The sequence below is a fragment of the Pecten maximus genome, chromosome 10 (genome assembly GCF_902652985.1).
Source record: "Pecten maximus chromosome 10, xPecMax1.1, whole genome shotgun sequence".
NCBI classification, from domain to species: domain Eukaryota; kingdom Metazoa; phylum Mollusca; class Bivalvia; order Pectinida; family Pectinidae; genus Pecten; species Pecten maximus.
Window position 1 is genome coordinate 10,272,822 of NC_047024.1, and position 14,029 is coordinate 10,286,850.

At 36.1% G+C, this 14,029-nt stretch overlaps 1 protein-coding gene across 1 annotated transcript in view; it reads right to left on the reverse strand.

Moving 5' to 3' along the window:
• The window catches only part of LOC117336066 (MAP kinase-activating death domain protein-like), a 124,622-nt gene that overhangs the window by 88,904 nt on the left and 21,689 nt on the right, over nucleotides 1-14,029 (reverse strand). The window contains 3 exon segments of the mRNA XM_033896428.1: nucleotides 5,350-5,463; nucleotides 8,814-8,945; nucleotides 13,492-13,650. Of these exon segments, the coding sequence (XP_033752319.1) occupies nucleotides 5,350-5,463; nucleotides 8,814-8,945; nucleotides 13,492-13,650 (405 nt within the window).

The following is a 14,029-nucleotide window of genomic DNA, read 5'->3' on the forward strand; positions in this document are numbered from 1 at the left end:
TTCCAAATGGTGTCTAATGCCATTAAAACTCTGCAGATCAAACCCCTTTTAATCAGAAAAGGACCAATCTATAAAATACCCAGTACAAACCCTGGCTAACTACATAACAGTGCTTCCATCATCTGTTGTCTAGGACAAGCTAATTCTAAAACTTTTATCTAATACATACTATATTCACCCAGAATTGCTGAGAACAGCACCTCAAACTCTCTGCTATGTACCACGTCGTACAGGCAGATAAAATCAATGGAGATCTGGTCATATCTAGGTACTGTTCTTTTGGTGAACCAAACTTTTATACCAGCAAACATTTCTTCATTGATTTTATTTCAAAAGCATGTTTTCAATTTGTTACAGATTTCTGAGATTCATCTATGCACATAATTATTTTGGCACATTTAAGTGGGATATCTAATTTCAGCAGATAATGACTCAATGAGTGCATACCCAAAATTTTTCACCAATATAAAGAGATATAATGAAGAAAATGTCAAAAGTGCAATCAGGGCAATGTCTTAAGCGTAGAAATTGCTAAAATGAGATTCCTGCTGAAATGACGATAAATTTTGGAGGGCAAAACATATTTCAAATTGGAGGTCTGGGTGTGATAAAACTGAATTCCCTGAGCTTTGTCCTGGACTACACCTGACTGTTGTGCTAATTAAACATATTATATTTAATTTAACTACTAGTTAAAAAAAGCTGATGTGTACAATCTATTCAAACTTGGAAAGCGAGTATAAAAACTGAGGTGTGACCTTTGATGAGGAGTGTCGTTAGTTGGTAGACACACCTTGCTGATTAAACAGTCTACAGTGTGATAACATGATGTGCTAAAACACCCACTGTTTTACACAAAGCTCCAAATTAAAAGGACCAAGATAGATCCAATATGGCAATTTCAGGCTGTGGTTTCCTTCCTTAAAGTACCATATATATGTATAGCCTAAAACGTGTTCTGAAAACACCAGCTTTACTTTCATGAACTCAATATTTTACTACCAATAAAAAGATTGTATGACACCTCTGAAAATGATTTCGACTCTAGCTATCAAGCTCTAGCAGACCTGTGCTTTCTCCATAAAACTGTTATGATTATAAAGATCAAATAATATGAACAAAGCAGCTTAAACTACATGTTTGAGTCATTCAGAATGTCAGAAAAAGAATTTGGTAACATTAAATGAAAAAAGATTTGTATACTTCTATTGAATAAAAATACAAGAGCTGTTGGAGAACAGCATAGCTCATCTCGCAAATGTTTGTCAATAAATAATTAAAATATATTAATTGGAATGGTTTCGCAAATTGCATTAATAATATTTATATTGTTTACTTGATCAGATCATGTTTTGTGAATTCATGCAATTTTCAAAACCATACCAATTTATATATATATAAATTATTTATTGACAAACATTCGGGAGACAAGCTATGCTGTTGTAGATTAAATGAATATATTAAAAACAAATGTAATTGCTTTTGGACATATTTCTTCAATTTTTTGACAAAATATTATCCTAATGAGAGTTGTCTCCCTTGAAAAATGTGGACCAGTATAAATTGTCATTTGTGAGCATTTTTACAGTTTTACCCCAAGAAGGGATAATGTAACTCCATAGGGACTCTTTTACCAAATATCAGCACCCTAGTACAATTATAAAGTGATGTATTAACCCTTTGAGCGCTTGTCACCGCAAATGTCGTTCCGCTAGTATCGGTCTCGTAAGGTCACCGCAAATGTCGATCTGTTGACAACCTTTTTCGCACGGCTCGTAGTATTTTCCCATCCACATGTTTATAAATATAAACGATTCTGATTGGTTGTGTAGGCCCCAAACTAGCATAATATGGTGTGTATACTTATACACAATGCAGGAGTACTACGATATGCTCTGTTGAACAGGCCCCGACAAAGATTGTAAACAAATCGTAAAATTCAATCATGGCGGCCGCTTTTGACTCCGACTGGGACAGTGACAACGACGATTATATTGAAAATATCTTCAATGAAAATAGTGACAGTGAACCTGATTTTGAAGGTTTTGGACCCGAGGACATTGTTAGGCAGGGAGCGGTCCAAAAATTTTCAAAAATCTTTTTTTATTCGAAAAAATCTTTTAGTTTAACTCCGGCAGGGGATAGTTTGACCCCCACAGGGACCATATTACCATAAATTACTATGCCTTTCAACACTTGCACCACAAATTTAACATTTGAAAAACCAACGCCGACGCCGACGCCGGAGTGACGACATAAGCTCTCACTCTTCTTCGAAGAGACGAGCTAAAAATGACTTGCTGTAATCAACAAACATCTCGACATATCTCGACTAGTAATCTATGCTTTCCCCTGACTGCTGCATTCAAACATGTACAAATATCAATAACATTCATTTTTGTCAATTAGACCAGCAATAGATTCATATGATGAGTAAACATGTTTGCATGACTGCATCCCATATGTGTCGACGACCACACAGGAGCAATACTATATCTCTTGCCATTTGATTCAGTCGATTCACAGACTTTAAATACCAGTACATAGAATAACCCATTCAAAGATTTGATTTTATATACAGTACACGTACCCTACCTGTCAGTTTAATAATGATGGAATATAAAATACCTCTGAGTCAATATTTGAATCTGACAGCAGTCACATAATTTTTTTTTTTGTCCAGCTGATAGTCACCTACTTTAATATATAAGATGCATGTATAAGCAACTCTCACAGTGAAAATGATTTCAGTAGATGTTGGGACACCAAGTGAAAATGACCAAAACCATTTAGATCTAGACCCTAGAAAACAGTGTAAACAAGTCCACAACAAGTTGTATGATATGCATGTATCCACAGTTTAAATGGCTTCTGTGTGCAGGTGGCTGATTAACACAGCAGAAACATCATCACGCTTCTACATTTAAATTCCAAAGTTAATTAAACACTTGTGCATGTTCAATGTTGTAATTATATATCTTATGAGCATCTGGCAATCAATCAAATATTGTGTATCAAGCAGTTTAAGTATAATGTTGAAACCCATATTTTATTGGAGCATATCATTAACAGGTGTTAGTGTCCACTATTGCAGCTTGATGGCCTTTCAGTGGACAAGTCAAATGCATGACAATTATTTATATTACAAAAAAACTGGTAATAACTTGTTCAAATCAATATTTCTAGATAGAAAGGGGATATATAAATGTATATAGAAAGGGGATATATAAATGTATATAGAAAGGGGATATATAAATGTATATAGAAAGGGGATATATAAATGTATATAGAAAGGGGATATATAAATGTATATAGAAAGGGGATATATAAATGTATATAGAAAGGGGATATATAAATGTATATAGAAAGAGGATATATAAATGTATATAGAAAGGCGATATATAAATGTATATAGAAAGGCGATATATAAATGTATATAGAAAGGCGATATATAAATGTATATAGAAAGGCAATATATAAATGTATATAGAAAGGCAATATATAAATGTATATAGAAAGGGGATATATAAATGTATATAGAAAGGCGATATATAAATGTATATAGAAAGGGGATATATAAATGTATATAGAAAGGGGATATATAAATGTATATAGAAAGGCGATATATAAATGTATATAGAAAGGGGATATATAAATGTATATAGAAAGGCGATATATAAATGTATATAGAAAGGGGATATATAAATGTATATAGAAAGGGGATATATAAATGTATATAGAAAGGCGATATATAAATGTATATAGAAAGGGGATATATAAATGTATATAGAAAGGGGATACATAAATGTAAGTCGTTCTGTCAGTTCCCAGTCTGTGATCTAATCTGTGAATAAATGTTATCCAATTGCTTATCACGAATTCACTGCAGGCCCCCATCATATTCAAGATCTGCATCACATTGGGGTACGAGAGAGGACATCGTTTTATTGCATTTTTGCCAGTGAAATATAGAAAATCAAACTAATAGAACTTTTATTTTCATTGCAAGATTTTGCAGTGAAAACATAAGATTTTGCTGTGAAAATATAAGTTTTGTCTTCTATGACCAATCAGATTGAACCTTTGTTTTCACCTCATTAAAACTTGCTGATTTTTCCAACAGAAGTGAAGATAGATAAATTGGTTATTTTGCTGTATTTCTAAAATATTCAGACTAATTTTTGATGAAAATACTAACTTGACGTGAGCTATTCATGCATAGATTCTCTGATAACAGCAAAATAATTAAACAGGAACCAATCAATATCCTCTATATATACAATGTACAGGCTTAGAAAGTCCTTAGAATTAGATCTGCATACATAACTTCTTCAAAGTTTCACGAAAATTAATCAAAAGATTAATAAAGGAAACACATTTTTGAAATCTTACACAGATGGTAATGATCATTAGGCAGTTACTGGAACAAGCACAACAAGATGTTCGCAATCAATTTCTGCATATCATTTATGCATAAGGTGTACGTGATGTTCCAATCAGCAGAAAATTTCAACAATCACAATACCAAGACTTTAGCACTGTGCATGTCCTCTAGATAACCTTGTAGCTAACACTATGGATCTTATTAGACAAGCAGCAAAATTAGGCCTTTATATGTGTATTATAACTCATTTGAACAACCACAAAAGTATACACATAGATTTTCCATGTGAGAAAACACACACTCTTATTTACATTCAAAATAACTCTCAACCGAAGCCAAAATACACAAAGGAAATGGCATGTATTCATAATTATGTAAGCCCTTGCAATTTGTGTGTAATAAGATCAGTCTGTTATCCATCTATATATCTATAAAGTCTCGCCCTGTGGGATAATTGTCATGGGGGTTTTCAATCATTATCATCACACAATGTGAATGAATCTGTCAGGGGATGTAACTCTTTGATGAACAAAAACGATGTAGATATTAATACCTTTGTTGATTTGGAAATTGAAACTTTTTTTTTACATGTTTTGATTAAAAAGGATAAAAATTGCATTAATTAACAAAAAATTGATGTAAGAAAATGTCAGTGAATTAAACAATACTGAGTATTGGTTATTGAGAAGTAGTCATTTAAAGCTTTTCACACATTTGACACATTAGACACCTGTGACCTTGAAAGTAGGTCAAGGTCAATGGTTTGCATAAACTTCGATTCATAGCTCTTCATCCAAGCCAAAATTGGACGGGCATGAAAATGGATTTCATGAGTTTTTCCTGGTCATATTTATGTTACCTTTTTCATGGTGTTTCTTAATATGGGTTTTTAAAGGAATTTTTCATGCTTTTTTCGTGGCATTGTTCATTAGATTTTCAATGACTAAATTTCAGTATTGACATACCTTGTTTGAGTCAAGATCGACCAGCCAAACATCGTCGGGTACCTTGAAACCATTTTTGTAGGGTAAGAAACTAGCAGGCACTCCAATGATGTAAGGAGTAGGTGCAAGCAACAGCTGTAAAGAAAATAAAATTGTAGTTTTCTTTGAATTTGGTCAATACTGAAAAGGCTTAAAAATGGGATCCTAGAAAATATATCAAAATCATTATGGAATTGATTTGTACCATTTCTTGCATACCTAAGACAAATAATTATACAACAAATTATTACACATAAAATGTGGGCTTGGGAGTTTTAAAAGTTTAATATTGACTGTGCATGCGCAGCTGATAAAGTATAACATAATCTCATTTGGATAGTCTCTTGTGTTATCCTTTATATCTATGGAAAGCTACAAGAACAAAGGTGCACATGAAAAGCAAACTTGTGTTCCAATGACTTAATTTCCTGAAGAAAATTGAACACATTAAATAGCCAAACATTTCAAATGAATTATTACATTTGAACACCATTTTGACACTCAGTCAAAGATTTTTTTCTTGGAAAAAAGGTAGGGGCGCCCTTATTAGGGGAGGCGCCTTTATTAGGTCAAATACGGTATACAGCCTCATCTCCCATTGTTGATCTCGTTAGAGACCTATATTTTTTTTATAAGTCTTTACATTCAAGATATTGGCAATATCTTATCATATTAACGAAAGCTAGTTTGTTCACAACAAAGGTTCAATGGTAATAAAATTCTGAAGGGCCATAACTCTGCAAGGTAAAATGAAATTAGCCCAATTGTCTAACTCATCTGAGATCTTATTGAAATAAGGCTGCATACCAAGTTCCATGTCCATATTTAGTCAAGTAATCATGTTCACAAGGTCAAATCGTAATTTTACTATAAAGGGCCATAACTCTGAAAATTACTATTGAATCTGCCCGAAACTCCAACTTGTCCAAGATCTTATTGATATAAGGTTGGATACATAGTTGTTGGCCATCATGTCTGTAGTGTCAAAGCTTTCACCAGGCCAAAATATAACAACACCTTGATGACTGACCTCCCCTTCCTTTAATAATCCTACTAATTTTCAGTTCAATGGCACCAGTGTAACTAAAGAAGAAGTTTGAAATGTGTTTTTCAAGAAGAAGTTCATTTCAGGCAAGTAGGAGCTGAATTCCACAGGTAGAACTTGAGGAAAACTTTGAAATGTGAAAAGTTTACAGACGGTGCATAATGACAGATGAAGCACCATGGCTATAGGTTATCCTGACCGTTTGGGTCAGATGATCTAAAAAGGGCTATACATTGCCAAGTAACACAATAGAGATCTGCACTATGTAAGGTAGTGGCTTAAACATTGACAGCTAAATATCAACAAGCATACTCAGTATTGCTAAAGCAATACATGTCCCCTATATAAGCGCCCACTAAAAATAGTAAGTGAACTAGACCTTGACCAAACAACCCTAAAACTCCAACTTGTCCGAGATATAATGGCCCTTCATCATTGTGTGAAGCTTGATCAAAATCCCTCTAGGAACGAGGTGGATAGAACGCTGTCAAACGTAGGCATTACCTACATAAGTATTAGGTACATACGTACTACATACATACAAGGCGTATAGAACAGAAACCTTTAGTTTCCCTGGTTTCCACCACTGGAGAAGAGGTTTCATTGGTAGGGGACTAATATTATGTATTAATAATCCAATAAATATATAGTAGAGGACAAACTGATAAGGATAGGCAGCACATTGCTTCTCCATATTTCTAGAAGATGGTGGCCCCTCTAGTCCTTGCCCGCTATAACATATTGATCAATCTGTCACAGAGACGGGCCTAAATTATGTTTACATTCAACAGCATGCAGCCACACAACAATAGAGAGAAGGGAGAATTTAAGGATTGTAACTGTGTGGGCTTTATAATGATTGCCTTGGAATCAATCCTTTAAAAGCTGCTAATAAACAATTTCTTTATCCAAGTTACGCAAACACTGTATAAAGGAATAATCCAAATTGACTACCATTGATATATTGATCATTATATGTGGAATATTTTAACAGTAATACAGTGCTTCGTCATGACGTGTCCTTCACAAATGAATTAGATTTACATGTACCTATAAAATTTAGTTATGAGTAAAGGACATTAAGAAATAAAGTTATCCTATTCATTAGGTATAAATGCTTCAGTTCTTCTTCAGAACATACGTATACCAAGTCTAGTTTTACTCGATAATTAACAAAAAATATCCTAGCTGTTAGCAGAAAGAAATGCAAGCCAAATTTTTCCCACACAGCATACTGTATATATCTGGTAAACGTTCACACCCGTTTAAATTTTGCCATTTTCGCCCTTTGAAGATAGGGCAAATTTAAGATGAAGGCGAAAATTTCTAGCGGAATGAAAGATTTATAAACCATAGTACATTGGTCAAGTGTATATATATAGTCAGATCAAAAACAAACCCTCTTACGTACTTTTCAACTGTGCTTTTTTTCTATACAATCACAAGCAACACAATGCTAGATATTTTTCCACTGAATTTATAAAATAAAACATTGTTTTATTCAAATATATGCATGTGAAATAAAATCTATATCTAAATCTAGGCCTAGTACATTTGAAATATCACATTGATTTAAATAAAGAATATGGGTCAAAATCGCGTAAGAGTCTTAGTATTTTCAATTAAAAGAATGATACATAATAAGTTATTTTGAAAATCCAGTCATTTTTGACAATTATGTAGTCTGGTCATGATCAGAATGAAACGCAGAGTGACATCAAATTCCTGCCATGGAAAAGGCTAATTTTATGAGTTCACCATCGCTTGTAGCTTCCATTCATGAACATGTACAAAGTGAACAAGCAAGAGAAAACACTGGTCTGTCATAGTCACAGCATGTTGAACTTACAATTGATTGTGTTTGCTTAAAATCACCCATGCATACCCGATCTTACTTAAATCAATAGGAGCTAAAAGAAAATCTGAGCACGGGTAAACATTCCTTATTTCACACCTGATTACATTTCATAGCCCAGCTGATAAGACAACTGGGGGAACTCAATAAGTCCGATGTGTTCCTAGAGCAATTACATTCAGAATTCCGAACAGAGTTTTCCGATTTTACAAACGAGGAAAAGGACATTTCTTGAAAACAATTTAGGGCAAATTTAAAACAGGGCAAATATATTTTGTGCTACAAAGACCGAAAATAACATGGGGCAAAAATTACCAGGTATACAGTATACCATATATATATATATATATATATATATAGCAAAGGAATCCCCTTCACTCACCTCGCCCAATATCCATCATTTCTTTGAGATACTCAGATAGTTATAGATGCTATAATTGCTTGGACAGCCCCCCCCCCCCCCCCCAAAATAGAAAAAAAATAAGGCAAAAATATTCTTTTTTAATGGTCCAGGAATTCAATATGGGTTCGTTAATGATGACTTACCTGCTCAGCAGACGACATACAGGTAGGTAAAAGTGGGATTACTGGAAACATGTATTCCATGGGGTAGAGCATGGTCACAAAGGCCATCACACTCATAGAGAGTGCGTTGTAGTCCCGAGACTGCATCACCACCTACAAAAAGTATATCATGACATCATCACCAAATAAAAAGGGGCTGGGGTGATTACACACTACAAGGGGGAGGGACAACACACATTTCAAGGGGAGGGACATCACACATTACAGTGGGGGGGGGGAGGGGTCACCAAACAAGAGATCCCAGAGGGATCTTGGTGCCCACCATTGAATGATCTTTATAGGTTCCATGTCAGATGGAACTTTTCTCTACTTTTCCCTTCCTCTAAGTCTTACTAATCTGTGTAAATTCAGAAACAGCCCTCTAGTACTTTTCAAACAAGGGGAACCTATATATAAAATTTAAGATTTAGCGATAATGGCTGTCTGTCGGCCATGTTGTTTTCGGATTGGTCCCAAAATGCAACACCAGGGACCAAGGGGAATCTACATATGAAATTTGAGAAAGATCCCTTCAGTACTTTCTGTAAAATAGCGATAACAAACTTCAATTGTCAAAATACAAGATGGCTGCCTGTCGGCCAGGTTGTTTTCTGACTGGTCTCAAAATGCAATATGCATAACTAGGCACCGAGGGAAACCTACATATGAAATTTGAGAAAGATCCCTTCATTACTTTCTGAGAAATAGCGATAACAAACTTCAATTGTCAAAATCCAAGATGGCTGCCTGTCGGCCATGTTGTTTTCCAATAGGTCTCAAAATGCTTTATGCATAACTAGGCACCAAGGGAAACATACATATGAAATTTGAGAAAGATCTCTTCAGTACATTCTGAGAAATAGCAATAACAAACTTCAATTGTCAAAATCCAAGATGGCTGCCTGTCGGCCATGTTGTTTTGCGATTGGTCTCAAAATGCTTTATGCATAACTAGGCACCAAGGGGAACCGACATATGAAATTTGAGAAAGATCCCTTGAGTACTTTCTGAGAAATAGCGATAACAATCTTCAATTGTCAAAATCCAAGATGGCTGCCTGTCGGCCATGTTGTTTTGCGATTGGTCTCAAAATGCTTTATGCATAACTAGGCACCAAGGGGAACCGACATATGAAATTTGAGAAAGATCCCTTCAGTACTTTCTGAGAAATAGCGATAACAAACTTCAATTGTCAAAATCCAAGATGGCTGCCTGTCGGCCATGTTGTTTTCCGATTGGTCTCAAAATGCAATATGCATAACTAGGCACCAAGGGGAACCTACATATGAAATTTGAGAAAGATCCCTTCAGCACTTTCTGAGAAATAGCGATAACAAACTTCAATTGTCAAAATCCAAGATGGCTGCCTGTCGGCCATGTTGTTTTCCGATAGGTCTCAAAATGTGATATGCATAACTAGGCACCAAGGGGAACCTACATATAAAATTTGAGAAAGATCCCTTCAGCACTTTCTGAGAAATAGCGATAACAATCTTCAATTGTCAAAATCCAAGATGGCTGCCTGTCGGCCATGTTGTTTTCCAATAGGTCTCAAAATGCGATATGCATAACTAGGCACCAAGGGGAACCTACATATGAAATTTGAGAAAGATCCCTTCAGTACTTTCTGAGAAATAGCAATAACAAACTTCAATTGTCAAAATCCAAGATGGCAGCCTGTCGGCCATGTTGTTTTGCGATTAGTCTCAAAATGCGATATGCATAACAAGGCACCAAGGGGAACCTACAGATGAAATTTGAGAAAGATCCCTTCAGTACTTTCTGAGAAATAGCAATAACAAACTTCAATTGTCAAAATCCAAGATGGCTGCCTGTCGGCCATGTTGTTTTCCGATAGGTCTCAAAATGCGATATGCATAACAAGGCACCAAGGAGAACCTACATATGAAATTTGAGAAAGATCCTTTCAGTACTTTTTGAGAAATAGCGATAACAAACTTCAATTGTCAAAATCCAAGATGGCTGCCTGTCGGCCATGTTGTTTTCCGATAGGTCTCAAAATGCGATATGCATAACTAGGCACCAAGGGGAACCTACATATGAAATTTGAGAAAGATCCCTTCAGCACTTTCTGAGAAATAGCGATAACAAGAATTGTTTACGGACGGACGGAGGGACGGACGGACGGAGGGACGGACGGAGGGACGGACGGACGGACGGACGGGCAACGGACCACGGACGCAGGGCGATTTGAATAGCCCACCATCTGATGATGGTGGGCTAATAAAAAGGGGCTGTGGAGGTGACATCACACATTACAGTGGGGGGGGGGGGGGGGGGGGGGGGGGTCACCAAATAAAAAGGGGCTTGGGAGGTGATTACACACTACAAGGAGGGACATCACACATTACAAGGGAGGGGTTCCCCAATTAAAAAGGGGCTGGGGAGGTGAATACACACTACAAGGGGAGGGACATCACACATTACAAGGGGGAGGGACATTACACATTACAAGGGGAGGGACATCACACATTACAAGGGGAGGGACATCACACATAACAAGGGGGAGGGACATCACACATGACAAGGGAGGGGGTCACCAATTAAAAAGGGGCTGGGGAGGTGAATACACACTACAGGGGGAGGGACATCACACATTACAAGGGGGAGGGACATTACACATTACAAGGGGAGGGACATCACACATTACAAGGGGAGGGACATCACACATTACAAGGGGAGGGACATCACACATTACAAGGGAGGGGGTCACCAATTAAAAAGGGGCTGGGGAGGTGAATACACACTACAAGGGGAGGGACATCACAGGGGATGGGGTCATCCATTACAAGGTGACAGGAATCACACATTACAAGGAGGAGTCTAGGCATCACACATTTAGAGGGGGCATCACACCATACATGTAGAGCCAGGGAGGGGCATTCTCATATACACCTACAATAAGCTTGGAGTGGACGTCAAGAACCGAGTGGTTTAGGGACATCAGATCAACAACTGAACAACAAACTTTACAAATAGGGTGATAACCAATTCAAGAAATATTAATATAAATGGCACAAATACTAATTGTTAATTTTATTGGTTTGCCTTAGATAACAAGATGGATTGAGTTATATTCTCCAAGTGTAGGATCTCATTCTTTATTCAGTACACAGTAGACTTCAAAACAAAATTATAAGGTTATTAATGGCAAGATGAAATCATGAAACTAATAATGGAACCTGGAGTGAATTGGAGAAATATATCAGATGTATTCTATTGACCAGCACTGAGGCATGAAGTCCTTGTTAATATGAGGTAAAGGAAAAAACCCCAATAATTTTAATCACCATATAGTCTAGCAATTTCATTCTCTGAAAATTTAACAATATATTTCATATGTGCAATGGAACTTCTCTAAACCAATCATGCACGGTAAATTAATATTTGGCTGGTTTAGTGAGGGTTCAGTTTGGAGAAGTGATCCATTTTGACAGGTCGGGATACAACAGGATTCTGGGATAATTATTGATTTGATGACGTTTTGTATCTTTGAATCATTGATAATTTTACGGAAGTTCAATGATCTCAATGAATGGCTTTTCAAAAAAACATAACAACATAATACATTTACCAGTCCCTACCGACCTTCTTCAGGATATCGATATGGCATTCAAAATGAAGCCTGATCTACTTTAAGCTTCTTTGTGTTGTGCAAATTTGTCAGCTGCAAAAATAATATGTTCAGGGCCTCATGCAAATTACATCTGAAAATCTGGCTTTCTAGCTCTACTTGTTTCCTTACGGTAAATAGACTGTACCGCTTCGATGATGCATGGTAATTTGCATGGTTTCATCTCGACTGTTTTGACTAATACACAATTAAATCACAATGCTCCTCGAGTTGTGGGTGTTATGTAACAATTTACTGACTACATACGTATATCCAAAGACAAAGCTTACGACAACAATTGCCAGAGGTGTTGATTTCATGGTCGGTTGGCCAGGCACCTATCATATTCACTCAGGTAAGACTGGTTGCAGAAGTAGTTTTGGGTATATTTTAACTTTTCAGGACACAAAATTGGTTCGGCTTTCGGAATTCAGATGGATCGGTATATTGGGAAGTTTTTTATTACTATAATAAAGAAGGATCCAACCCGTACATCACCATTTTGATCGGTATCAAGAGGTGATCAGTTTTGAGAAGGATTGGTTTTGGAAAGTTACACTGTACTATACTTAAAGCAAATTCATTTTGAAAATTGAATTCATTATAATCAGTATGAATTTCTGCAAATCTATATATGAAGTGATATGGTCAATATTCAGGACAGCTAGTAAAGATGATCTTTATTAGTATTTAGTTGACAATGACCTTGACCTTTATTATAACATCATATAGCATTTCTTTTTATGTATTCAAGCTGTACTACCTGACAATTGTATAGAGTTTGGTGAAAATTTGTTGAAGCAAAGAAATATCAGAGTGCAGGCAGATAAATATTTTAACATGAATAGCAATGGAAATATTGGCCCTTGACATTATGAAACTTAAACTGTTTTGAATACCTCACAGCACTTGTGAAATTTCCTTAATTAAGCTGTGATAAAAATAAAATGTTAATATGTTACTATGACACAAAGGTCAACAACTTGCTTTCATGTCTTTCAATATCTGTGACAGAATCTGTCTTACCTTGTATTCGAGCATGATAGCAGATAAGACTTTAAGGCAGGTATCTACACCAAGGAGCTCAAGGGGTAGGTGGAGGGGAAAGTCGATGAGGGAGAACCGGGTGTGGTCTGGCAGGGCAAATAACAATGGGGGCTGTAAATCCTTTGGCAGCACCTGTACCTAAAATGAAAATAAAACAGTATGAAAAACTAGTCTATTGATTTATAAACAGACTATAAAGTATATTTTCCAATGAACATACTCAAATATCAGAACTTTAACACTGAATTTCCTTTTCCAATGCAATAGTTATTAATGCTATTTCTTTACAATGAAATTGACAGTAATAATGCTCATGTATATTTAATGCTTAATCACCCTGTCGCTACGATAGCTCAGTTGATTAAAGCATCGGCCACGTAACCTCAGGTGAAAATCCGAGGTACATGGTTCGACTCTCCCTATCCGTGTCTGTGTTTACCAGGAAGCTGAGAAGCGGCCGTTCTGTGCTGTTGTGGTTTTGTCCTTGGGCAAAGACACTTACCCTAATTGCTCTAGA